This window comes from Coloeus monedula (genome assembly GCF_965178545.1).
Source record: "Coloeus monedula genome assembly, chromosome: 36".
NCBI lineage: Eukaryota > Metazoa > Chordata > Aves > Passeriformes > Corvidae > Coloeus > Coloeus monedula.
In genome coordinates, this window is record NC_138816.1 from 1,312,604 (window position 1) to 1,338,068 (window position 25,465).

General features: G+C 44.6%; 3 protein-coding genes across 3 annotated transcripts in view; 2 read left to right on the forward strand and 1 right to left on the reverse strand.

Moving 5' to 3' along the window:
• LOC309584139 (HLA class II histocompatibility antigen, DM beta chain-like) overlaps nucleotides 1-831 on the forward strand; it is a gene marked incomplete at its 3' end in the record, with an annotated part of 8,973 nt that extends 8,142 nt beyond the window's left edge. Inside the window, exon 4 of the mRNA XM_082300080.1 lies at nucleotides 716-831. Coding sequence (XP_082156206.1) covers nucleotides 716-831 — 116 coding nt within the window. The remainder of the gene's footprint in view (nucleotides 1-715) is intronic.
• An 8,167-nt stretch (nucleotides 832-8,998) lies between these two features.
• LOC309584060 (small ribosomal subunit protein uS7) lies at nucleotides 8,999-19,911 on the forward strand. Its single transcript, XM_082299964.1, has 5 exons — nucleotides 8,999-9,104; nucleotides 13,417-13,626; nucleotides 15,165-15,293; nucleotides 17,583-17,681; nucleotides 19,750-19,911. Exons 1-5 carry the CDS (start codon nucleotides 9,000-9,002, stop codon nucleotides 19,816-19,818), a joined length of 612 nt encoding a protein of 203 aa, XP_082156090.1. The 5' UTR covers nucleotide 8,999; the 3' UTR covers nucleotides 19,819-19,911.
• A 4,422-nt stretch (nucleotides 19,912-24,333) lies between these two features.
• GABBR1 (gamma-aminobutyric acid type B receptor subunit 1) overlaps nucleotides 24,334-25,465 on the reverse strand; it is a gene marked incomplete at its 3' end in the record, with an annotated part of 33,530 nt that continues 32,398 nt past the window's right edge. Inside the window, 2 exon segments of the mRNA XM_082299987.1 lie at nucleotides 24,334-24,467; nucleotides 24,470-24,611. Of these exon segments, the coding sequence (XP_082156113.1) occupies nucleotides 24,334-24,467; nucleotides 24,470-24,611 (276 nt within the window).

The following is a 25,465-nucleotide window of genomic DNA, read 5'->3' on the forward strand; positions in this document are numbered from 1 at the left end:
GGGCCATTTGAGGCCCATCCAGTTCCATTTCGAGCCATTTTGGTGCCATTTGGGGCCATTTTGGGGCCATTTGAGACCCATCCAGTGCCATTTTGAGCCATTTTGGGGCCATTTGGGGCCATTTGGGGCCATTTGAAGCCCATCCAGTCCCATTTCGAGCCATTTTGGGGCCATTTGGGGCCATTTGATGCCATTTGAGGCCCATCCAGTTCCATTTCGAGCCATTTTGGGGCCATTTTGGGGCCATTTGGCTCCATTTGAGGCCCATCCAGTCCCATTTTGAGCCATTTTGGGGCCATTTGGCTCCATTTGAGGCCCATCCAGTGCCATTTCAAGCCATTTCAGGCCATTTTGGGGCCATTTGGGGCCATTTGGCTCCATTTGAGGCCCATCCAGTGCCATTTCGAGCCATTTTGGGGCCATTTTGGGACCATTTGAGACCCATCCAGTCCCATTTCGAGCCATTTTGAGGCCATTTGACTCCATTTGAGACCCATCCAGTGCCATTTCGAGCCATTTTGGGGCCATTTGGCTCCATTTGAGGCCCATCCAGTCCCATTTCGAGCCATTTTGGGGCCATTTTGGGGCCATTTGGCTCCATTTGAAGCCCATCCAGTTCCATTTTGAGCCATTTCAGGCCATTTTGGGGCCATTTGATGCCAATCCACCTGGCACCATTTTGACCCCGTCTGGACCCCTTCCGACCCCATTCGAGCCCCGTTTTGGGGCCGTTTGGGGCCGTTTGGGGACCGTGCGACGTCCCCGCAGCGCCGCCGCGCCTTCGCGTGCTCGCCTCGCGCTCCGGCCCCGCTCCGGCCCCGCTGCTCCTGACGTGCCACGCCTGGGGCTTCGCCCCCGCCGAGGTCACCCTGAGCTGGTTCCGGAACGGGGTCGTGCTCGGGGACCCTCGGGAACGGCCCCGGGTGCTGCCGGTGGGCGACGGAACCTTCCGGGCCCAGGTGAGCGTCGAGGTGCCGGCGGCGGCGAGCGGCGACGCCTTCGAGTGCTCGGCGCTGCACCCCAGCCTGGAGGAGCCCGTCAGCGTCCGCTGGGGTGAGCAGGGGGCGGGTTGGGGGGATTTTGGGGGTTTTGGGGGGTTTTTTTGGTTTTTTGGGATTTTTTGGGATTTTTTGGGGATTTTTTGGGATTTTTTGGGGGTTTTTTTTTGATTTTTTGGGGAATTTTGGGGGTTTTTTTGGGGATTTTGGGGTTTTTTTGGGGGTTTTTTGGATTTTTTGGGATTTTTTGGGTTTTTTTCGGGATTTTTTGGGATTTTTTGGGATTTTTTGGGGAATTTTGGGGTTTTTTTGGGGGGATTTGGGGTTTTTTGGGGTTTTTTTGGATTTTTTGGGATTTTTTGGTTGTTTTTTTTTTTATTTTTTGGGGAATTTTGGGGGTTTTTTTGGGGATTTTGGGGTTTTTTGGGGTTTTTTTGGGATTTTTTGGGGGATTTTGGGGGATTTTGGGGGATTTTGTGGGGGTTTTTTTGGGAATTTTGGGGATTTTTTGGGGGATTTTGGGGATTTTTTGGGGGATTTTGGGATTTTTTGGGGGATTTTGGGGTTTTTTGGGGGGATTTTGGGGGGATTTTGGGGGTTTTTTGGGGGTTTTTTGGGATTTTTTGGGGATTTTTGGGATTTTTTTTGATTTTTTGGGGAATTTTGGGGGTTTTTTGGGGGGATTTTGGGGGTTTTTTGGGGGTTTTGTTTTGGAATTTTTTGGATTTTTGGGGGTTTTATTGGGGGATTTTCAGGGGTTTTTTGGGGATTTTGGGATTTTTGGGTTTTTTTGGGGATTTTGGGGGATTTTGTGGGGTTTTTTTTGGGATTTTTTTGGATTTTTTGGGGGTTTTTTTTTGATTTTTTGGGGAATTTTTTGGGTTTTTTGGGGGGATTTTGGGGGTTTTTTGGGGTTTTTTTGGATTTTTTGGGGATTTTTTGGGGATTTTTTTGATTTTTTGGGGAATTTTTGGGTTTTTTTTTGATTTTTTGGGGAATTTTGGGGGTTTTTTTGGGGGGATTTTGGGGTTTTTTGGGGTTTTTGTTTTGGATTTTTTTTGGGATTTTTTGGGGTTTTTTTGGGGAATTTTTAGGGTTTTTTTGGGGGATTTTTTGGGTTTTTTGGGGGATTTTGGGGGGATTTTGTGTGGTTTTTTGGGAATTTTGGGGATTTTTTGGGGGATTTTGGGGATTTTTTGGGGAATTTCGGGAGGTTTTTGGGGATTTTTTGGGTTTTTTTGGGGGATTTTGGGGGATTGTGGGGGTTTTTTGGATTTGGGGATTTTTTGGGATTTGGGGATTTTTTTGGGGGGTTTTTTGGGGGTTTTTGTTTTGGGGATTTTTTGGGTTTTTTTGGGTTTTTTGGGGGATTTTTAGGGGTTTTTGGGGATTTGGAGGGTTTTGGGATTTTTGGGGATTTTTTGGGTTTTTTTGGGGGATTTTGGGGGATTTTGGGGGGTTTTTTTGGGAATTTTGGGGATTTTTGGGGGATTTTGGGGATTTTTTGGGGAATTTCGGGGGGTTTTGGGGATTTTTTGGGGATTTTTGGGGATTTTTTGGGGATTTTTTGGGTTTTTTGGGGGATTTTGGGGGATTGTGGGGGGTTTTTTTTGGGAATTTTGGGGATCTTTTGGGGGATTTTGGGGATTTTTTTTGGGGGGTTTTTTGGGGGTTTTTGTTTTGAATTTTTTTGGATTTTTTGGGGTTTTTTGGGGGGATTTTTTAGGGGTTTTTTGGGGAATTTTGGGAATTTTTTAGGGATTTTTTGGGGATTTTTTGGGATTTTTTGGCGATTTTTTGGGTTTTTTTGGGGGATTTCTGGGGATTTTTTGTGGTTTTTTTTGGGAATTTTGGGGATTTTTTGGGGATTTTTTTTGGGATTTTTTTGGGATTTTTGGGGTTTTTTGGGGTTTTTTGGGGTTTTTTGGGAATTTTTGGGGTTTTTTGGGGGGATTTTGGGGGATTTTGTGGGGTTTTTTTTGGGAATTTTGGGGATCTTTTGGGGGATTTTGGGATTTTTTTGGGGGGTTTTTTGGGGGTTTTTGTTTTGGAATTTTTTAGGGATTTTTTGGGGATTTTTTTTGATTTTTTGGGATTTTGGGTTTTTTGGGGGGATTTCTGGGGATTTTTGGGGTTTTTTTTTTGGAATTTTGGGGATTTTTTTGGGATTTTTTTGGGATTTTTGGGGTTTTTTGGGTTTTTTTTTTGGTTTTTTTTTTTGGAATTTTTTTGGGATTTTTTGGGGGGATTTTGGGGGATTTTTAGGGTTTTTTTGGGGAATTTGGGAATTTTTTAGGGATTTTTTTGGGTTTTTTTCGGGTATTTTTGAGGGATTTTTTTGGTAATTTTTGGGGATTTTTTTGGAATTTTGGGAATTTTTTGGGATTTTTTGGGATTTTTGGGGGATTTTTTGGGGATTGTTTGGGGATTTTTGGGGGTTTTTATGGGGGGATTTTTTTGGGAATTTTTTGGGGTTTTTTGGGAGTTCTGGGGATTTTGGGGGGACTTTTTGGGGTTTTTGAGGGATTTTTTGGGGGGGTTTGGGAATTTTGGGGGATTTTTTTGGGATTTTTTGGGGATGTTTGGGGGGATTTTTTAGGGGTTTTTGGGAATTTTTGGGGGGGAGTTTTTAGGGTTTTTTGGAATTTTTTGGGGATTCTTTGGGGATTTTTTAGGGTTTTTTTGGGGAATTTTTTGGGAACTTTATGGATTTTTTTTAATTATAAAAAAAGCAAACGTGAAAAAGCTTCCTAAAAAATCCCCACATTTTCTCAAAAAAACCTGCAAAAATTCCAGAAAATTGAAAAAAAACCTAACCCCCCCAAAAAAACTGCCAAAAATCCCAAAAAATGCCCCAAAAAATCCCCTCAAAAAGCCTCAAAAAACCCCCTAAAAAACAAAAAAAGTCCCCCAAAAATACCCAAAAAATCCCCAAAATCCCCCCCAAACCCCCCAAAATTCAAAAAACCCTCCAAAAAAACCCCCCAAAAATCCCAGAAAATCCCCCCCAAAATCCCCAAAATGCCTCCAAAAAAACCCCCCAAAAACCCGAAAAAATCCCCCAAAAATCCCCAAAAAACCCCCAAAAATCCCCAAAACCCCCCAAAAATCAAAAAAAAATCCCCCCAAAACCCCCCCAAAAATCCCCCAAAAAATTCCCCAAGAATTCCCCAAAAATTCCAAAAAATCCCAACCCCCCCCAAAACCCCAAAACCCCAACCCCCCCCAAAATCCAAAAAATCCCCAAAAAACCCCCAAACCCCCCCCAAAAAATCCCAAAAAATCCCCCAAATCCCCCCAAAATTCAAAAAATCCCCCCAAAAACCTAAAAAAATCCCCCAAAACCCCCCAAAAGATCCAAAAAAATCCCCCCCAAATCCCAACAAAATCCCCAAAATCCCCCCCAAAAATCTCCAAAAAATCCCCAAAAATCCCCAAACCCCCCAAAATCCCCAAAACCCCCCAAAACCCCCCCAAAAAATCCCCAAAAATCCTAAAAAATCCCCAAAACCCCCCAAAATCCCCCCAAAAAATCCAAAAAAATCCCCAAAAACCCCCAAACCCCCCAAAACCCCCAAAACCCCCAAACCCCCCAAATCCCCCAAAAAATCCCCAAAACCCCCCCAAAAAATCAAAAAAAATCCCCAAAAACCCCCCCAAACCCCCCCAACCCCCCCAAAAACCCCCAAACCCCCCCAAAACCCCCAAAATCCCCCAAAAAAATCCCCAAACCCCCCCAAAAATCCAAAAAAATCCCCAAAAACCCCTAAAAAATCCCCCAAACCCCCCAAAATCCCCCCCCAAAAATCCCAAAAAAATCCCCCAAAACCCCCCCAAAAATCCAAAGAAATCCCAAAAAAACCCTAAAAAATCCCCAAAACCCCCCAAAATCCCCCCCAAAAAATCTCCAAAAAACCCCCCAAAAACCCCCAAACCCCCAACCCCCCCCAAAATCCCCCAAAAAATCCCCAAAAGCCCCCAAAAAAATCCAAAAAAATCCCCCAAAAAGCCCTAAAAAATCCCAAAAAAATCCCTAAAAATCCAAAAAATCCCCAAAACCCCCCAAACCCCCAAAACCCCCCCAAAAAACCCCCAAACCCCCAACCCCCCCCCAAAATCCCCCAAAAATTCCCCAAAAAAATCCCCAAAACCCCCCCAAAAAAATCCAAAAAATCCCCAAAAAACCCTAAAAAATCCCCCAAACCCCCCAAAATCCCCCCCCAAAAATCCCTAAAAATCCCAAAAAATCCCCAAAACCCCCCCAAACCCCCCAAAACCCCCAGAAACCCCAAACCCCCCAAAATCCCCCAAAAAATACCCAAAACCCCCCCAAAAAATCCAAAAAAATCCCCAAAAAAACCCTAAAAAATCCCCAAAAAAATCCCTAAAAAATCCCAAAAAATCCCCAAAACCCCCCAAAAAATCCAAAAAAATCCCAAAACCCCCCAAGCCCCCCCAAACCCCCAAACCCCCCAAAACCCCCCAAAATCCCCCAAAAAATCCCCATGCCCCCCCCAAAAATCAAAAAAAATCCCCAAAAACCCCTAAAAATCCCCAAACCCCCAAAATCCCCCCCAAAAATCCCAAAAAAAATCCCCCAAAACCCTCAAAACCCCCCCAAACCCCCCAAAAACCCCCAAACCCCCCAACCCCCCCCAAAATCCCCCAAAAAATCCCCCAAAACCCCCCAAAAAATCCAAAAAAATCCCCAAAAAACCCTAAAAAATCCCCAAAACCCCCCAAAATCCCCCCAAAAAATCCCCAAAAAATCCCCAAAACCCCCCAAAAAATCCAAAAAAAATCCCCAAAACCCCCCCAAACTCCCCAAACCCCCCCAAAACCCCCAAACCCCCCAAAACCCCCCCAAAATCCCCCCAAAAATCCCCAAAACCCCCCCAAAAAATCCAAAAAAATCCCCAAAATACCCTAAAAAATCCCCAAAACCCCCAAAATCCCCCCCAAAAAATCCCTAAAAAATCCCAAAAAATCCCCAAAACCCCACCAAACCCCCAAACCCCCAACCCCCCCCCAAAATCCCCCAAAAAATCCCCAAACCCCCCCCAAAATCCCCCAAAAAATCCCCCAAAACCCCCCCAAAAAATCCAAAAAAAATCCCCCAAAAACCCTAAAAAATCCCAAAAAAATCCCTAAAAAATCCCCAAAACCCCCCAAAATCCCCCCCAAAAAATCCCAAAAAAATCCCCAAAAACCCCCAAAACCCCCCAAACCCCCCAAAACCCCCCAAAACCCCCCCAAACCCCCCCAAATCCCCCAAACCCCCCAAACCCCCTCGGTTGTCCCCGCAGCTCCCGGGCTCTCCTCACGCCTCGCTCTCCTCGTGGCTTTGGCCGTGCTCGCGCTGCTTTTGGGCCTCCTCCTCTTCACCTTCGGCCTCTGCCGCTACCTGGGCCCGTCCCCCGCGCCAGGTGAGCCTCGGGCACGGCTGGCAACCAACTGCCCACACCTCCTTGCCCCTTCTTTGCCCCTTTTTTGCCCATTTTTGCCCATTTTTGGCCCATTTTTGCCCCATTTTGCTGCCTTTTCTCGCCCTCCAGGTTACACGCCGCTGCCAGGTGCCACCTACGCAGGTAAGGGAGCCCCGATGCCACCTGGCGCCACCCGGTGCCACCTCTTTGGTCGCCTTCGGCACCTTTTTGGTGGCCACCTCGCCCTTCCCAGGAAGCATCTGAGGATGTCCTCGCCTTCCCCTCGCCGCGGTGGAGAAAGGCTCGGGAAATGCGGGAAAAATTCGTCTCCAGTCCCCCCGCCCCTCAAAAAAAAAAAAAAAAAATCCCGGCTGAAAATCTCGGGTGAATGTGGGGAAATTGTCCCAAAAATCCGCCGAAAAATCGCCCCCCAAAAATCCGATGTAAATTCCCCAAAAATCCCCCCGGAAAATTCCGTATAAACCCGCAAAAATCCCCGCAAAAATCCCATATGAACCGCCAAAAATCGCCCCAAAAATCCCCTATAAACACCGCAAAAATCCCATATAAACCCCCCAAAAAATCCCATATAACCCCCCCAAAAATCCCCCCCAAAAATTCCCCCAAAAATCCCATATAAACCCCCCAAAAAATCCCATATAAACCCCCCCAAAAATCCCCCAAAATCCCATAACCCCTCCCCAAAAAATCCTCCAAAATCCCATAAAACCACCCAAAAAATCCCAAAAAATCTCAGAGAATCCCATAACCTCTCCCCCCCCCAAAATCACCCCAAAATCCCATAACCCACCAAAAATCCTCCAAAATCCCATAAAACCACCCAAAAAATCCCAAAAAATCTCAGAGAATCCCATAACCTCTCCCCCCCCAAAAATCACCCCAAAATCCCATAACCCCCCAAAAAATCCTCCAAAATCCCATAAAACCACCCAAAAAATCCCAAAAAATCTCAGAGAATCCCATAACCTCTCCCCCCCAAAAAATCACCCCAAAATCCATAACCCCCCAAAAATCCTCCAAAATCCCATAAAACCACCCAAAAAATCCCCAAAATCCCCCCCAAATCCTCCAAAATCCCATAACCTCCCCCCCAAAAATCCCCCCCAAAAAACCCCAGAAAACCCCATAACCTACCCCCCCAAACCCCTCCAAAAATCCCCCCAAAATCCCCCAAAATCCCATAAAACCCCCCCAAAAATCCCCAAAATATCCCATAACCTACCCCCCCCAAAATCCCTCCAAAAATCCCCAAAATCCCATAAAACCCCCCCCAAAAATCCCAAAAAATCCCACAAAATCCCATAACCTCCCCCCCCACCAAAATCCCCCCCCAACCCCCCCAAAATCCCATAAAACCCCCCAAAAATCCCCCAAAATCCCCCAAAATCCCAATCTGTCCCCAAGGGGCGCAAATAAAGCTGGTGACGACTGGGGCCAATTGGGGACGCTGGGGACAGCGCGGGGGTGGCGCCGCGTCCCAAGGGAGGGGACAAAGTTGGGATTTCGGAACTTTTGGGGGATTTTATGGGGAATTGGGGTGCGGAGGGGTTTTGGGGTCCCCAAAATGTCCCCAAATTGTCCCCAAAATGTCCCCAAATCGTCCCCAAATGGGGTCCCCCCGTGTCTTTATGCGGCTGGCCGAAATCTGCCTAGCAACAAGTGACGTCACGCACGCTGAGAGCTGTGATTGGTCAGCGTGCAGCTGCTTGGTTTAATGGCGCCCTTCCGCGGCCACGCGTGAGCGGCCGTTTCCCCTCCGCGTGTCACCTCCGTGTCGCCTCTTTATGGCCTCTCTGTCCCCTCCAAGCTTGGTTTTACTCTTCTAAAGCGCCCATCTTCCCCCCACGCGTGGTTTTACCCCGTTATAACCAACTACGGCGGCCATTGAGGCGGATGCCCTCAACAAACATGGCGACGGCGGCGGGAACATCTCTACGGCGCATGCGCGACATCTCCAGTGAGGGCCAGAAGGGCGGAAGTGCGACTTCGTTCGGTTGAAGTACGCATGCGCCACCGGAAGTGAACCCCTGCCCGCTATATAAGAGGCCGGGAAGCCCCGTAGTGCCCTTTTTGCTCGGTCGGAGTCGGAGCTGCCGCCATGTGAGGGGGGAGCTTGGGAAAAGCGGGGATTTTCGGGGAAAAATGGGATTTTGAGAGGAAAAAAGGCATTTTGTGAGGGGAAAATAGGGATCGGGAAGGTGCTGAGGGGGGAATTAGGGAGGTGAGAGCCGGGGAAGGGGGAAAAATGGTGATCGGAGCGCTGAGGGGGGGGGGGAGCGGCCATGAGGGGAAATGGAAAGGGGGAGGGGCGGGAAATGGAATTCCTGAAGGTTTTCCCAAGTTTTACATCGAGGGATTAGATCTGGATTGCTGGGATTGAGGGCTTTGAGATGAAAAAGGGGGAGCAGAGCGGGAAAATGGGAGATAAAAGCGGGAAAAGGAAGGCGGGGTGAGGGGGGAGGGAGGTTGGGAAAAGGGGATCCAGAGTGAGAACGGGAGATCGCCGATGGAAAAGCAGCATCCAAACGTTCTCTTTTCCCAATATTTTTCCAGCATGACCGACTGGGAGACGGCTCCGGCCGTGACGGAGACTCCGGACATCAAATTGTTCGGGAAGTGGAGCACGGACGATGTGCAGATCAACGACATCTCCCTGCAGGTGGGAATCGCGGGAATTTGGGGCTGGAATTGGGATTTCTGTGGGAATCTGAGGTTGGAATTCCGACCTCGGTGCAAGAGGGAATTCAAGGTGGAAATCTGCAGGAATTGTTTGGGATTTGGGGCTGGAATCCCCAACAATTTCCCCAAAAAACCCCCAAAAAATTGTCCCCAAAATTCCCAGAAACCCCCTGAAGAACCCCCAAATATTCCCCCCAAAAACCCAACACCCCCCCCCCAAAAAAATCTCAAAAAAACTGCAAAAAATTCCTAAAAATCTTTGAAAAATACCCAAAAACTCCCTGAAAAATCCCAAAGAATTCAAAAGAAAAATCCCCAAAAATTCCCCAAAAAACCTCAAAAACCCCCCAAAAATTGCCAAAAACCCTCAAAAAATTCCTAAAAATCCCTGGAAAAAAAACCCAAAAATCCCCTAAAAAGTTCCTGAAAAAACCCCAAAAATTCCCTCAAAAATCTCCAAAAAATTCCCCCCAAAAAATCCCTGAGAAATTCCTCCAAAATCCCCAAAAAATTTCCAAAAATTGCCATAAATTCCCCAAAAATCCCTGAACAAAACCCCAAAAAATTCCTGAAAAACCCCAAAAAAATTCCCCAAAATATTCCCCAAAAAATCACTGAAAAATCTCTCAAAAATACCCAAAAAATTGCCAAAAAATTGCCAAAAATTCCCCAAAAATCCCTGAACAAAACCCCAAAAATTCCTGAAAAAACTCCAAAAAATCCCCCCAAAAATTCTCAAAAAATCCCTGAAAAATCTCTCAAAAATACCCAAAAAATCCCCCAAAAATTCCTAAAAATTCCCAAAAAAATCCCTGAAAAAAACCCAAAAATTTCCCCAAAAACCCCGAAAAAATTAACTGAAAAATCGCTCCAAAATTCCCAAAAATTTTTCAAAAAATTCTCAAAAATTCCCCAAAAATCCCTGAAATAAAACCCCCAAAAATTCCCTGAAAAATCGCTCAAAAATTCCCCCAAATTTTTCAAAAAATTCTCAAAAATTCCCCAAAAATCCCTGAAAAAAATCCTCAAAAATTCCTGAAAAAACCCCAAAAATTCCTCCAAAAAACCCCAAAAAATCCCCAAAAAACCTCAAAAAAACCCCAAAAAATTCCCAAAAATCCCCAAAAAATTCCAAAAGAATTCCTGAAAAAAACTTTAAAAAATCCCCCCAAAAATTCTTGAAAAAAACCCAAAATTCCCCCAAAACACCCCAAAAAATTCCGCAAAAAATCACTGAAAAATCTGTCCAAAATACCCAAAAAATTTGCAAAAAATTCTCAAAAATTCCTCAAAAAACCCTCAAAAAATTCCTGAAAAAACCCCAAAAATTCCCCCAAAAAACCACAAAAAATCCCCCCAAAAATTCTCAAAAAAATCCCTGAAAAACCCTTCAAAAATATCCAAAATATTTCAAAAAAATTGCCAAAAATTACTCAAAAATCCCTGAAAAAAACCCCTAAAAATCCCTGAAAAAACCCCGAAAAATCCCCCCAAAAAACCCAAAAAATCCCCCAAAAATTCCCAAAAAAATCCCTGAAAAAACCCCAAAAATTTCCCCAAAAACCCGAAAAAATTAACTGAAAAATCGCTCCAAAACTCCCAAAAATTTTTCAAAAAATTCTCAAAAATTCCCCAAAAATCCCTGAAATAAAACCCCAAAAAATTCCCTGAAAAATCGCTCAAAAATTTTTCAAAAATTTTTTCGAAAAATTCTCAAAAATTCCCCAAAAATCCCTGAAAAAAATCCTCAAAAATTCCTGAAAAAACCCCAAAATTTCCCAAAAATCCCAAAAAAATTCCAAAAGAACCCCCGAAAAAACCTCAAAAAATCCCCCCAAAAATTCTTGAAAAAAACCCAAAATTCCCCTAAAACACCCCAAAAAATTCTCCAAAAAAATCACTGAAAAATCTCTCCAAAATACCCAAAAAATTTGCAAAAAATTCTCAAAAATTCCTCAAAAAATTCCTGAAAAAACCCCAAAAATTCCCCCCAAAAAACACAAAAAATCCCCCAAAAATCCCCAAAAAAATCCCTGAAAAACCCCAAACATTTCCCCAAAAAACCCCAAAAAATTAACTGAAAAATCGCTCCAAAACTCCCAAAAACGTCTCAAAAAATTCTCAAAAATTCCCCAAAAATCCCTGAAATAAAACCCCAAAAAATTCCCTGAAAAATCGCTCCAAAATTCCCAAAAATTTTTCAAAAAATTCTCAAAAATTCCCCAAAAATCCCTGAAAAAAATCCTCCAAAAATTGCTGAAAAAAACCCCAAAAATTCCTCCAAAAAATCCCCAAAAAACCTCCAAAAAACCCCAAAAAATTCCCAAAAATCCCCAAAAAATTCCAAAAGAACTCCTGAAAAAAACTTCAAAAAATCCCCCCAAAAATTCTTGAAAAAAACCCAAAATTCCCCCAAAACACCCCAAAAAATTCCGCAAAAAATCACTGAAAAATCTCTCGAAAATACCCAAAAAATTTGCAAAAAATTCTGAAAAATTCCTCAAAAAACCCTCAAAAAATTCCTGAAAAAACCCCCAAAATTCCCCCAAAAAACCACAAAAAATCCCCCCAAAAATTCTCAAAAAAATCCCTGAAAAACCCCAAACATTTCCCCAAAAAACCCGAAAAAATTAACTGAAAAATCGCTCCAAAACTCCCAAAAAAGTCTCAAAAAATTCTCAAAAATTCCCCAAAAATCCCTGAAAAAAATCCTCCAAAAATTCCTGAAAAAACCCCAAAAAATCCCCAAAAAACCTCAAAAAATCCCCAAAAAACCTCAAAAAAACCCCAAAAAATCCCCAAAAGAACTCCCAAAAAAATTCCCAAAAAATCCCTGAAAAAAACTTTAAAAAATCCCCCCAAAAATTCTTGAAAAAAACCCAAAATTCCCCTAAAACAACCCAAAAAATTCTCCAAAAAAATCACTGAAAAATCTCTCCAAAATACCCAAAAAATTTGCAAAAAATTCTCAAAAATTCTTCAAAAAATCCTCAAAAAATTCCTGAAAAAACCCCAAAAATTTCCCCAAAAACCCCCAAAAAATTCCCTGAAAAATCGCTCCAAAATTCCCAAAACTTTTTCAAAAAATTCTCAAAAATTCCCCAAAAATCCCTGAAATAAAACTCTCCAACAATTGCTGAAAAACCCCAAAAATTCCTCCAAAAAACCCCAAAAAATCCCCAAAAAACCTCAAAAAAACCCCAAAAAATCCCCAAAAATTTCCTAAGAACTCCCAAAAAAATCTCTGAAAAACCCCAAAAAAACCCCAAAAACCCCCAAAAAATCCCTAAAAATTAAAAAAAAATCCCTAAAACCCCTTAAAAAATCCCCAAAAATTCCCAAAAAATCCCCAAAAATCCCCAAAAACCCCAAAAACCCCCCAAATGCGCGGAATGTTTAGGATTACATCGCGGTGAAGGAGAAGTACGCCAAGTACCTGCCGCACTCGGCCGGGCGCTACGCGGCCAAGCGCTTCCGCAAGGCCCAGTGCCCCATCGTGGAGAGATTGACCAACTAACCCCCAAAAATTCCCCAAAAATTCCCCCAAAAATCCCCCAAAAAATCCCCAGAACACCTCAAAGAAATCCCAAAAATCCCCCAAAAAATCTCCCCAAAAATTCCCTAAAACATTCCCAAAGAACCCCCCAAAAAATTGGTAAAAATTCCTGAAAAACCGCAAAAAAATTCTCAAAGAAATCCCTGAAAAACCCCCCAAAAATCGCCAAAAATTCGCCAAAAAATCCCCAAAAGAACTCCCAAAAAAATTCCCAAAAAATCCCTGAAAAAAACTTTAAAAAATCCCCCCAAAAATTCTTGAAAAAAACCCAAAATTCCCCTAAAACAACCCAAAAAATTCTCCAAAAAAATCACTGAAAAATCTCTCCAAAATACCCAAAAAATTTGCAAAAAATTCTCAAAAATTCTTCAAAAAATCCTCAAAAAATTCCTGAAAAAACCCCAAAAATTTCCCCAAAAACCCCCAAAAAATTCCCTGAAAAATCGCTCCAAAATTCCCAAAACTTTTTCAAAAAATTCTTAAAAATTCCCCAAAAATCCCTGAAATAAAACCCCCAAAAATTGCTGAAAAAACCCCCAAAATTCCTCCAAAAAACCCCAAAAAATCCCCAAAAAACCTCAAAAAAACCCCAAAAATCCCCAAAAAATCCCTGAAAATTAAAAAAAAAATCCCTAAAACCCCTTAAAAAATCCCCAAAAATTCCCAAAAAAATCCCCAAAAATCCCCAAAAATCCCCAAAAACCCCAAAAACCCCCCAAATGCGCGGAATGTTTAGGATTACATCGCGGTGAAGGAGAAGTACGCCAAGTACCTGCCGCACTCGGCCGGGCGCTACGCGGCCAAGCGCTTCCGCAAGGCCCAGTGCCCCATCGTGGAGAGATTGACCAACTCCATGATGATGCACGGCCGCAACAACGGCAAGAAGCTCATGACCGTGAGGATCGTCAAGCACGCCTTCGAGATCATCCACCTGCTCACCGGGGAGGTGCGGGTTTGGGGGGAAAAAGGGGGGAAAAGGGGAAAAAATGGGGAAAAACGGGGAAAAAATGGGGGTTTGGGGAGGGGAGGTTGTGGGAAAAAGGGGTTTGGGAAGGGGGAAAGGAGGATGGAGGGGGAAGGTGTTTGAGAGCATCCAGCTGCTCACCAGGGAGGTGGGGGTTTGGGGGGAAAATGGGGGAAATTGGGGGAAAAAATGGGGAAAAATGGGGAAAAAATGGGGGTTTGGGAGAGAAGGAGGGAAATTGGGGGAAAAAATGGGGAAAAATGGGGGTTTGGGGAGGGGAGGTTGTGGGAAAAAGGGGTTTGGGAAGGGGGAAAGGAGGATGGAGGGGGAAGGTGGTTGAGAGCATCCAGCTGCTCACCAGGGAGGTGGGGATTGCAGGGGTTTGGGGGGAAAAATGGGGAAAATGGGGAAAAAATGGGGAAAAATGGGGGAAAAATGGGGAGAAAATGGGGGTTTGGGAGAGAAGAAGGAGGGAAAATGGGGAAAAAGTGGGGGTTTGAAGAGGGGAAGTTGTGGAGAAATGGAGTTTGGGGAGGGGAAGTTGTGGGAAAAAGGGGTTTGGGAAGGGGAAAAAGGAGGATGGAGGGGGAAGGTGTTTGAGAGCATCCAGCTGCTCACTGGGGAGGTGGGGGTTTGGGGGGAAAATGGGGGAAAACGGGGAAAAATGGGGAAAAAATGGGGAAAAATGGAGTTTGGGGAGGGGAAGTTGTGGGAAAAAGGGGTTTGGGAAGGGGGAAAGGAGGATGGAGGGGGAAGGTGTTTGAGAGCATCCAGCTGCTCACTGGGGAGGTGGGGGGTTTGGGGGAAAATGGGGGAAATTGGGGGAAAAAATGGGGAAAAATTGGGAAAAAATGGGGGTTTGGGAGAGAAGGAGGGAAATTGGGGGAAAAAATGGGGAAAAATGGGGGTTTGGGGAGGGGAGGTTGTGGGAAAAAGGGGTTTGGGAAGGGGGAAAGGAGGATGGAGGGGGAAGGTGGTTGAGAGCATCCAGCTGCTCACCAGGGAGGTGGGGGGTTGGGGGGGAAATGGGGGGAAATGGGGAAAAATGGGGAAAAAATGGGGGTTTGGGGAGGGGAAGTTGTGGAAAAATGGGGTTTGGGAAGAGGAAAAGGAGGATGGAGGGGGAGGTGGGAATTGCAGGGGTTTTAGGGGGAAAATGTGGAAATTTGGGGGAAAAACAGGGGAAAAATGGGGTTTTGGGAGAGCAAATCATGGAAAAATGGGATTTGGGAAGGGGAAAAGTAGGATTGGGAGGGGAAAAGGGAAAAGGCCCTTCCAGATCATCCACCTGCTCCCTGGGAAAGTGGGAAAATCCAAGAATTCCAGGAAAAAATCAAGACATTCCCCAAAAAATCCCAGAATCTGCTGGAAAACCAGCCCCGAAACCGCCTTTGTCCGAGAAAAAAAACCCCAAAAAACCAAGATTTAAATGCAGAAAAACCAGCAAAAAAAGGCATTTGGGGCTGGTTTTTTTAGGAATTCCCATGGAAATACCATTCCTCGATCCTTTTTTTTCCCAGAACCCTCTCCAGGTGCTCGTTAACGCCATCATTAATTCCGGCCCTCGGGAAGATTCCACCCGGATCGGCCGCGCCGGCACCGTCCGCAGGCAGGCCGTGGATGTTTCCCCTCTCCGTAGGGTCAACCAGGTGCTTCCCCAGCCCAAAATTGCCCAAATTCCCCCAATTCCCACTTTTCCAGCACCTTTATCCCGCTTTTCTGGTGATCCCTTTATTCCTGGTTCCAGGGGATCCCATTTTTCCTTTATCCAGGGGGGTTTTGTGATCCCGATTCCTGAGTGGATCCCATTAGTTGGGTGTTATTATCTCTTTTTTCCTTCTTTTTTTTCCCTCATTTTTCCTCATTTTCCTCGTTTCTCCTTATTTTTGCCTCATTTTTCCTCATTTTTTCTCATTTTTTCCTCATTTCCCCTCATTTTTTTCCTCATTCTTTCTCTTGTTTTTCCTCATTTTTTTCTCATTATTCTCTTTTTCGCTCTTTTCACCCCATTTTCCCTCATTTTCCGCATTTTTTTCTTCATTTTCCTCCATTATTCTTTTTCCTCTAATTTTTCTCCTTTTTTCCCTCATTGTTCTCTTTTTCTCTTTTTCCCTTTTTTTTCCTTTTTCCCTCTTTTTCCTTCTTTTTCCCCATTTTTCCCTTCATTTCCCCCTATTATTCTGTTTTCCCCTCATTTTTCCCATTTTTCCTCCTCATTTCCCCTCCAATTTTCTCTTTTCCCCCCATTTTTCCCAATTTTTCCTGAACTTCGCCAACTTCTCCTACATTTCTCCCCCTTCCCCCGCCAAAATCCCCCTAAATCCCCCTTTTTCCCCATTTCCCCTCCATTTCCCCCCCAATTTTCTCCTTTTCCCCCAATTTTCTCCTTTTTTCCCCCATTTATCCCAATTTTCCCCCTCATTTCCCCCCATTACCCCCAATTTTTCCCTTTTTCCTCCCATTTTTCCCAATTTTCCCCCTCATTTCCCCCCATCCCCCCCCAATTTTCCCTTTTCCCCCATTTTTCCTAATTTTCCCTGAATTTCCCCCCAATTTTCTCCTTTTTCCCCATTTTTCCCAATTTTCCCCCTCATTTCCCCCCAATTTTCTCCTTTTCCCCCCATTTTTCCCAATTTTCCCCCTCATTTTCCCCCAATTTTCTCCTTTTTCCCCCGTTTATCCCAATTTTCCCTGAATTTCCCTAATTTTCCCCACATTTCTTCCCCTTCCCCCCTTAAATCCCCCTTTTTCCCCATTTCCCCTCTATTTCCCCCCATTTTTCCCATTTCCCCCCCAATTTTCTCCTTTTTTTCCCCATTTATCCCAATTTTCCCCCTCATTTCCCCCCATTACCCCCAATTTTCCCTTTTTCCTCCCATTTTTCCCAATTTTCCCTGAATTTCCCCCCAATTTTCCCCTTTTTCCCCCATTTTTCCCAATTTTCCCTGAATTTCCCCCCAATTTTCTTTTTCCCCATTTTCCCAATTTTCCCCCTCATTTCCCCCCAATTTTCTCCTTTTCCCCCCATTTTTCCCAATTTTCCCCCTCATTTCCCCCCAATTTTCTCCTTTTTCCCCCATTTATCCCAATTTTCCCTGAATTTCCCTAATTTTTCCCACATTTCTTCCCCTTCGCCCCCTAAATCCCCCTTTTTCCCTATTTCCCCTCTATTTCCCCCCATTTTTCCCATTTCCCCCCCAATTTTCTCCTTTTTTTCCCCATTTATCCCAATTTTCCCCCTCATTTCCCCCCATTACGCCCAATTTTCCCCTTTTTCCTCCCATTTTTCCCAATTTTCCCCTTCATTTCCCCCCATCCCCCCCAATTTTCCCTTTTCCCCCATTTTTCCTAATTTTCCCTGAATTTCCCCCCAATTTTCTCCTTTTTCCCCATTTTCCCAATTTTCCCCCTCATTTCCCCCCAATTTTCTCCTTTTCCCCCCATTTTTTCCCAATTTTCCCCCTCATTTTCGCCAAATTTTCTCATTTTCCCCCCATTTATCCCAATTTTCCCTGAATTTCCCTAATTTTTCCCACATTTCTTCCCCTTCCCCCCCTAAATCCCCCTTTTTCCCCATTTCCCCTCTATTTCCCCCATTTTCCCCATCCCCCCCAATTTTCTCCTTTTCCCCCATTTTTCCCATTCCCCCACCAATTTCCTCCTTCCCCCCCCATTTATTCCAATTTTCCCCCATTTCCCCCCCAATTTTCCCGTTTTTCTCTCATTTATCCCAACTTTCCTGAATTTTCCCACATTTCCCCCCTTTCCCCCCCCAAAACCCCCCTAAATCCCCCATTTTTCCCCCTTTTCCCCCCATTTTTCCCCCTTTTCCCCCCATTCCTCCCCTTTTTCCCCCTTTTCCCCCCTTCCTTTCCCCCAATTCCCTCCGTTGATCCCCGTTTTCCTCCCGGAATTCCCGGAATTCCCGGATTTTCCAGGCTATTTGGCTGCTGTGCACGGGCGCTCGCGAAGCCGCTTTCCGGAACATCAAAACCATCGCCGAATGTTTGGCTGACGAGCTCATCAACGCTGCCAAGGTGGGTGGGATTCCCCAAAATCCTCCCTAATTCCCAAAAATCCCCTTTTCAATTCCCAAAAATCCTCTTTTCCTCCCCTTTTCCCTCTTCTCCCTGGCTTTTTCCCAGTTTCCCCCAGGTTTTTCCCATTTTTCCCTGATTTTTTCCCATTTTCCCCCCCTTTTTTTCATATTTTATTCCTATTTTTCCCCCTTTTTCCCCCTTTTCCCCCTTTTTCCCCCTTTTTCCCCCTTTTCCCCCCTTTTCCCCCCTTTTCCCCCCTTTTCCCCCCTTTTCCCTTTTTCCCCCTTTTTCCCCCTTTTTCCCCCTTTTTCCCCCTTTTCCCCCCTTTTCCCCCCTTTTCCCCCCTTTTCCCTTTTTCCCCCTTTTTCCCCCTTTTTCCCCCTTTTTCCCCCTTTTTCCCCTTTTTCCCCTTTTTCCCCCCTTTTTCCCCCCTTTTTCCCCCCTTTTTTTCTCATTTCCCCCCGTTTTACCTGTTTTTCCCCGATTTTCCTCATTTTTCCCCATTTTTTCCCATTTTCCCCATTTTTTCCCCCCATTTTTGCCATTTTCCCCCCATTTTTTTCGTTTCCCCATTTTTTCTTTTTTTTCAATTTTTTTCCTATTTTTCTCGCTTTTTCCCCATTTTTCCCCATTTTTCCCCATTTTTCCCCATTTTTCCCCATTTTTCCCCATTTTTCCCCATTTTTCCCCATCTTTCCCCATCTTTCCCCATCTTTCCCCATCTTTCCCCATCTTTCCCCATTTTTCCCCATTTTTCCCCATTTTTCCCCATTTTCCCCATTTTTCCCCATTTTTTCCCCATTTCCCCCATTTTCCCTCCTTTTCTCCCATTTTTTCCCCATTTTCCCCTATTTTCCCCCATTTCCCCCCATTTTTCCCCATTTTCCTGCCTTTTCTCCCCATTTTCCCCCCTTTTTTTCCCATTTTTCTCTTTTTTCCCCATTTCCCCCCAATATTCCCAATTTTCCCCTCATTTATCCCAATTTTTCCCCATTTTCCCTTCAATCCCCCCCCTTTTTCCCAATTTTTCTCTTTTTTTTCCAATATTCCCCATTTTCCCTCCTTTATCCCAATTTCCCCCCTTTTTTCCCCCTTTTGTCCCCAATTTTTCCCCATTTTTTCCCCCAATATTCTCAATTTTTCCCCATTTTTCCCTCAATCCTCCCCCCTTTTCTCCCCATTTCCCCCCCTTTTTTCCCATTTTTCTCCCTTTTTTCCCCATTTCCCTCCAATATTCCCAATTTTCCCCTCATTTCTCCCAATTTTTCCCCATTTTCCCTTCAATCCCCTCCTTTTTTTCCCGATTTTTCTCCCTTTTTCCCATTTTCCCCCATTTTTTCCCCATTTCCCCCATTTTCCCCCATTTTTTCCCCATTTTCCCCCCTTTCTCCCCATTTTCCCCCCTTTTTTCCCATTTTCCCCCTTTTTTCCCCATTTTCCCCCCTTTTTTCCCCATTTTCCCCCCTTTTTTCCCATTTTTCTCCCTTTTTTCCCCATTTTCCTCCAATATTCCCAATTTTCCCCTCATTTCTCCCAATTTTTCCCCATTTTCCCTTCAATCCCCTCCTTTTTTTCCCGATTTTTCTCCCTTTTTCCCATTTTTCCCCATTTTTTCCCCTTTTCCCCCCTTTTTCCCCATTTTCCCCCCTTTTTTCCCCATTTTCCCCCCTTTTTTCCCATTTTTCTCCCTTTTTTCCCCATTTCCCTCCAATATTCCCAATTTTCCCCTCATTTCTCCCAATTTTTCTCCATTTTCCCTTCAATCCCCTCCTTTTTTTCCCGATTTTTCTCCCTTTTCCCCATTTTCCCCCATTTTCCCCCATTTTTTCCCCATTTCCCCCCCTTTTTCCCCATTTCCCCCCCTTTTTTCCCCATTTCCCCCCTTTTTCCCCATTTCCCCTCATTTCTCCCATTTTTTCCCCATTTTCCCTTCAATCCCCCCCTTTTTTTCCCCCTTTTTCCCCAATTTTCCCCCATTTTCTCCCATTTTTTCCCATTTCCCCCCCTTTTCTCCCCGTTTCTCTCCCTTTTTTCCCAATTTCTCCTGGTTTTGCCCCATTTCCAGGGCTCCTCCAACTCCTACGCCATCAAGAAGAAGGACGAGCTGGAGCGCGTGGCCAAATCCAACCGTTAAAGGCCGGAATTCCCAAAATTCCCGGAATTCCCAAAATTCCCCCAATTCCCCCCATCCGGGGCCCTTCCCAAATAAAGATCCGAGGATTTCTCACCCGCCTGGCCCCGGAATTTGGGGAATATTTGAGAATTTTGGGGGATTTGGGAGGGGGGATTTGGGAATTTTGGGGTTTTTTTGGGAATTTTAAGGGAATTTGGAGGTTTTTTTGGGGGAATTTTGGGAGATTTTTTAGGAATTTAAAGGGAATTCAGGGGTTTTTTTGGGGGGATTTTTTAAGAATTTTAGGGAATTTTGGGGGGGTTGTTGAGAATTTGGGGGTTTTTGGGGAATTTGGGGGGGTTTTTTTTTTTGGAACTTGGAGGGGTTTTTTTGGGAATTTTAAGGGGATTTGGGTTTTTTTTGGAATTTGGGGCTTTTGGGGAATTTTAAGGGGATTTGGGGTATTTTTTTTTTTTTGGAATTGGGTTTTTGGGAATTTTAAGGGAATTTGGGGGCTTTAGGGAGGGATTTTGGGGGGTTTTTGGGAATTTTGGGGGGGTTTTGGGAATTTTAAGGGAATTTGGAGCTTTTGGGGGGGATTTTTTTAGGAATTTTAAGGGAATTTGGGGGTTTTGGGGGGGAATTTTGGGTTTTTTTGGGGAAGTCTGGGCGTTTTTTAGGGAATTCTGGATGTTTTTTGGGGAATTTTGGGCGTTTTCTGGGAATTTTTAGGAATTCTGGGTGTTTTTTAGGGAATTCTGGATGTTTTTTGGGGAATTCTGGGCATTTTCTGGGACTTTTTAGCAGATTCCAGGTGGTTTTTAGGAAATTCTGGGCATTTTTTTAGGGAATTCTGGGCGTTTGCTGGGATTTTTTAGCGAATTCTGGGATTTTTAGCAAATTCCAGGTGTTTCTTAGGGAATTCTTGGCATTTTCTGGGATTATTTTAGGAATTCTGGACGGTTTTTGGGGAATTCTGGGTGTTTTTAGGGAATTCTGGATGTTATTTTAGGGAATTCTGGGCGTTTTTTAGGGAATTTTGGGCGTTTTTCTTGGATTTTTTAGCGAATTCTGGGATTTTTTAGCAAATTCCAGGCGTTTCTTAGGGAATTCTGGGCATTTTCTGGGATTTTTTTAGGAATTCTGGACGTTTTTTGGGGAATTCTGGGTGTTTTTAGGGAATTCTGGGCGTTTTTTAGGGAATTCTGGGCGTTTTTCTGGGATTTTTTAGGGAATTCTGGATTTTTTTAGGGAATTCCTGACGGTTTTTTACGGAATTCTGGGCGTTTTTCTTGGATTTTTTAGAGAATTCTGGGATTTTTTAGCAAATTCCAGGCGTTTCTTAGGGAATTCTGGGCATTTTCTGGGATTTTTTAGGGAATTCTGGATTTTTTTAGGAATTCTGGACATTTTTTAGGGAATTCTGGGCATTTTTCTTGGATTTTTTAGGGAATTCTGGGATTTTTTAAGGAATTCTGGGATTTTTTAGCAAATTCCAGGCGTTTCTTAGGGAATTCTGGGCATTTTCTGGGATTTTTTTAGGAATTCTGGACGTTTTTTGGGGAATTCTGGGCGTTTTTCTGGGATTTTTTAGGGAATTCTGGATTTTTTTAGGGAATTCTGGACATTTTTTAGGGAATTCTGGGCATTTTCTGGGATTATTTAGGAATTCTGGACGTTTCTTAGGGAATTCTGGGCGGTTTTTTAGGGAATTCTGGGCGGTTTTTAGGGAATTCTGGGCATTTTTCTTGGATTTTTTAGGAATTCTGGGATTTTTTTAGCAAATTCCAGGCGTTTCTTAGGGAATTCTTGGCATTTTCTGGGATTTTTTTAGGAATTCTGGACGGTTTTTGGGGAATTCTGGGTGTTTTTAGGGAATCCTGGGTGTTATTTTAGGGAATTCTGGGCGGTTTTTTAGGGAATTCTGGGCGTTTTTCTGGGATTTTTTAGGGAATTCTGGGATTTTTTTAGGGAATTCCAGACGTTCTTTACGGAATTCTGGGCATTTTCTTGGATTTTTTAGGGAGTTCTGGGTGTTTTTTGGGGAATTCTGGGCGTTTTTTAGGGAATTTTGGGCGTTTTTTAGGGAATTCTGGGCATTTTTCTTGGATTTTTTAGGAATTCTGGGATTTTTTAGCGAATTCCAGGCGTTTCTTAGGGAATTCTGGGCATTTTCTGGGATTTTTTTAGGAATTCTGGACGGTTTTTGGGGAATTCTGGGCGTTTTTCTGGGATTTTTTAGGGAATTTTGGATTTTTTTAGGGAATTCCAGACGTTCTTTACGGAATTCTGGGCGTTTTTCTTGGATTTTTTAGGGAATTCCAGGCGTTTTTTAGGGAATTCTGGGCGTTTGCTGGGATTTTTTAGCGAATTCCAGGCGTTTCTTAGGGAATTCTTGGCATTTTCTGGGATTATTTTAGGAATTCTGGACGTTTTTTGGGGAATTCTGGGCGTTTTTCTGGGATTTTTTAGGGAATTCTGGATTTTTTAGGGAATTCTGGACATTTTTTAGGGAATTCTGGGCATTTTTCTTGGATTTTTTAGGGAATTCTGGGCATTTTCTGGGATGATTTAGGAATTCTGGACGTTTCTTAGGGAATTCTGGGCGGTTTTTAGGGAATTTTGGGCGTTTGCTGGGATTTTTTAGCAAATTCCAGGCGTTTCTTAGGGAATTCTGGGCATTTTCTGGGATTTTTTTAGGAATTCTGGACGTTTTTTGGGGAATTCTGGGTGTTTTTAGGGAATTCTGGATGTTATTTTAGGGAATTCTGGGCGTTTTTTAGGGAATTCTGGGCGTTTTTCTGGGATTTTTTAGGGAGTTCTGGGTGGTTTTTGGGGAATTCTGGGCGTTTTTTAGGGAATTTTGGGCGTTTTTCTTGGATTTTTTAGGAATTCTGGGATTTTTTAGCGAATTCCAGGCATTTCTTAGGGAATTCTGGGCATTTTCTGGGATTTTTTTAGGAATTCTGGACTTTTTTTGGGGAATTCTGGGTGTTTTTAGGGAATTCTGGGTATTATTTTAGGGAATTCTGGGTGTTTTTCTGGGATTTTTTAGGGAATTTTGAATTTTTTTAGGGAATTCTGGACATTTTTTAGGGAATTCTGGGCATTTTCTTGGATTTTTTAGGAATTCTGGACGTTTTTTGGGGAATTCTGGGCGTTTTTTAGGGAATTCCGGGCATTTTTAGGGAATTCCGGGCGTTTTCCTGCCAATTCCATGAGATTTTTTAAGGAATTCCAGGCCGATCCCACCCCCCCATCCCAAATCCACCCCCAACCCCCCGAAATTCCCGAAAATTCCTCCCAAAAAACCACTCGGAGCCGTGGGAAGCAGCAGGATCCCGGTTTTCCGTGGGAATTTCGGCAAAACCAGACCCCGGACGCGACAGTCGGAGAATTCCCGGGAATTCCCGGCCCCGGGAACGATCCCAACCCCGATGATCCCGACTTTTGCTCGGAATTCCGGGATTTTGCCCACCCGGATGGGGTCAGGAATTTTTTTGGGGAGGAGAGGGGGAATTGTGGGATAAAAGTTGGGAATTCTGTGGGGATTTCTGGGAATTCTGTGGGATTTCTGGGAATTTCAGGGGATTTCTGGGAATTCCGTGGGATTTCTGGGAATTCTGTGGGGTTTATGGGATGGCTGTAGGAAAACTGGGAATTCCTTGGAGTTTATGGGAATTCTGGGGGATTTATGGGAATTCCAGAGGATTTATGGGATGGCTGTAGGAAAACTGGGAATTCCATGGGATTTATGGGAATTCCAGGAGATTATGGGAGTTTCATGGGATTTCTGGGAATTCTGGGGGGTTTATGGGAATTCCAGGAAATTTCTGGGAATTCTGTGGGATTTCTGGGAATTCCATGGGATTTCTGGGAATTCTGGGGGGTTTATGGGAATTTCGTGGGATTTATGGGATGGCTGTAGGAAAACTGGGAATTCCGTGGGATTTATGGGAATTCCAGGGGATTTATGGGAATTCCAGGGGGATTTATGGGATGGCTGTAGGAAAACTGGGAATTCCATGAGATTTATGGAATTCCAGGGGATTTATGGGAATTCCAGAGGATTTATGGGATGGCTGTAGGAAAACTGGGAATTCCGTGGGATTTATGGGAATTCCAGGGGATTTATGGGAATTCCAGGGGGATTTATGGGATGGCTGTAGGAAAACTGGGAATTCTGGGGGATTTACGGGAATTCTGGGGGGTTTTTGGGATGGCTATCAGGAATCCTGAGGATTTAGGGAACAACCGCAGGGAATTCCGCGGGATTTCTGGGAATTCCGCGGGATTTCCGGGAATTCCATGGGATCCACTCAACGCCCGCACCGGGAATTCTTCCTCCTCTTCCCTCCCACAATTCCCAAACCGCAGAAAACCCCCAAAATCCATGGGGGAAAAAAAACCCCCCCTCTTCACTCCACTCCGAACCAACCCCCAAACTCCTCCCGTTTTTCCGTCGCGATTCCCGGGGTTCTCGGGGTTCCGAGGCGGATTTTTTTCCCGCGGAATTCCGGGCATTCTCCGGGAATTTCACTTGTACAGGAGGTGGACGCGGCTCCCGTCGCAATTCCCGCGGCCCAGTTTCTCCGCCTGCTCCGACACCAGGCAGCGCACCAGGCTGGGCTGGTAGAAGGGCGAGGATCCTTGGAATGTTGGGAATGTTGGGAATGTTGGGAATGCGGGTGGGACGAGGAGGATCCCGGCGGGAAGTGGTTGTCGGAATCGCGGGAAGGGCGGCGCCGGGAGCGGAGCTGCAGCTGCTGCCGGGCCTGGAGCTGCTGGCGGAGCTCGGAGACGCGCTCTTCTTTCTGGGAATGGGGAAAAAATGGGGAAAAGGGGGAGAAAAATGGTGGGAAAAATGGTGGGGAAAGGTGGGGAAAATGGTGGGGGAATAATGGGGAAAATGGGGGAAAATGGGGAAAAGGGGGAGAAAAAGGGGAGAAAAATGGTGGGGAAATAATGGGGAAAATGGGGGGAAAAGGGGGAGAAAAATGGTGGGGAAAGGTGGGAAAAATGGTGGGGAAATAATGGAGAAAAAGGGGAGAAAAATGGTGGGGAAAGGTGGGGAAAATGGTGGGGAATAATGGGGAAAAAGGGGGGAAAATGGGGAAAAGGGGGAGAAAAATGTGAGAAAAATGGTGGGGAAATAAAGGGGAAAATGGGGGGAAAAATGTGAGAAAAATGGTGGGGAAAGGTGGGGAAATAATGGGGAAAATGGGGGGAAAATGGGGAAAAGGGGGAGAAAAAGGGGAGAAAAATGTGAGAAAAATGGGGAAAGGTGGGAAAAACGGTGGGGAAATAATGGGGAAAATGGGGGGAAAATGGGGAAAAGGGGAGAAAAAGGGGAGAAAAATGGTGGGGAAATAATGGGGAAAATGGGGGGAAAAGGGGAGAAAAATGGTGGGGAAAGGTGGGAAAAATGGTGGGGAAATAATGGAGAAAAAGGGGAGAAAAATGGTGGGGAAGGTGGGGAAAATGGTGGGGGAATAATGGGGAAAAAGGGGGGAAAATGGGGAAAAGGGGGAGAAAAATGTGAGAAAAATGGTGGGGAAATAAAGGGGAAAATGGGGGGAAAAATGTGAGAAAAATGGTGGGAAAGGTGGGGAAATAATGGGGAAAATGGGGGGAAAATGGGGAAAAGGGGGAGAAAAAGGGGAGAAAA

Excerpts from the sequence above, each read along its gene's own strand:
- LOC309584060 (XM_082299964.1), top strand. The coding sequence starts at position 9,000 with ATGACCGACTGGGAGACGGCTCCGGCCGTGACGGAGACTCCGGACATC. Across the intron at positions 13,627-15,164 it reads TCCACCTGCTCACCGGGGAG|AACCCTCTCCAGGTGCTCGT; the intron begins GTGCGGGTTTGG and ends TTTTTTTCCCAG. Across the intron at positions 15,294-17,582 it reads CTCTCCGTAGGGTCAACCAG|GCTATTTGGCTGCTGTGCAC; the intron begins GTGCTTCCCCAG and ends CGGATTTTCCAG.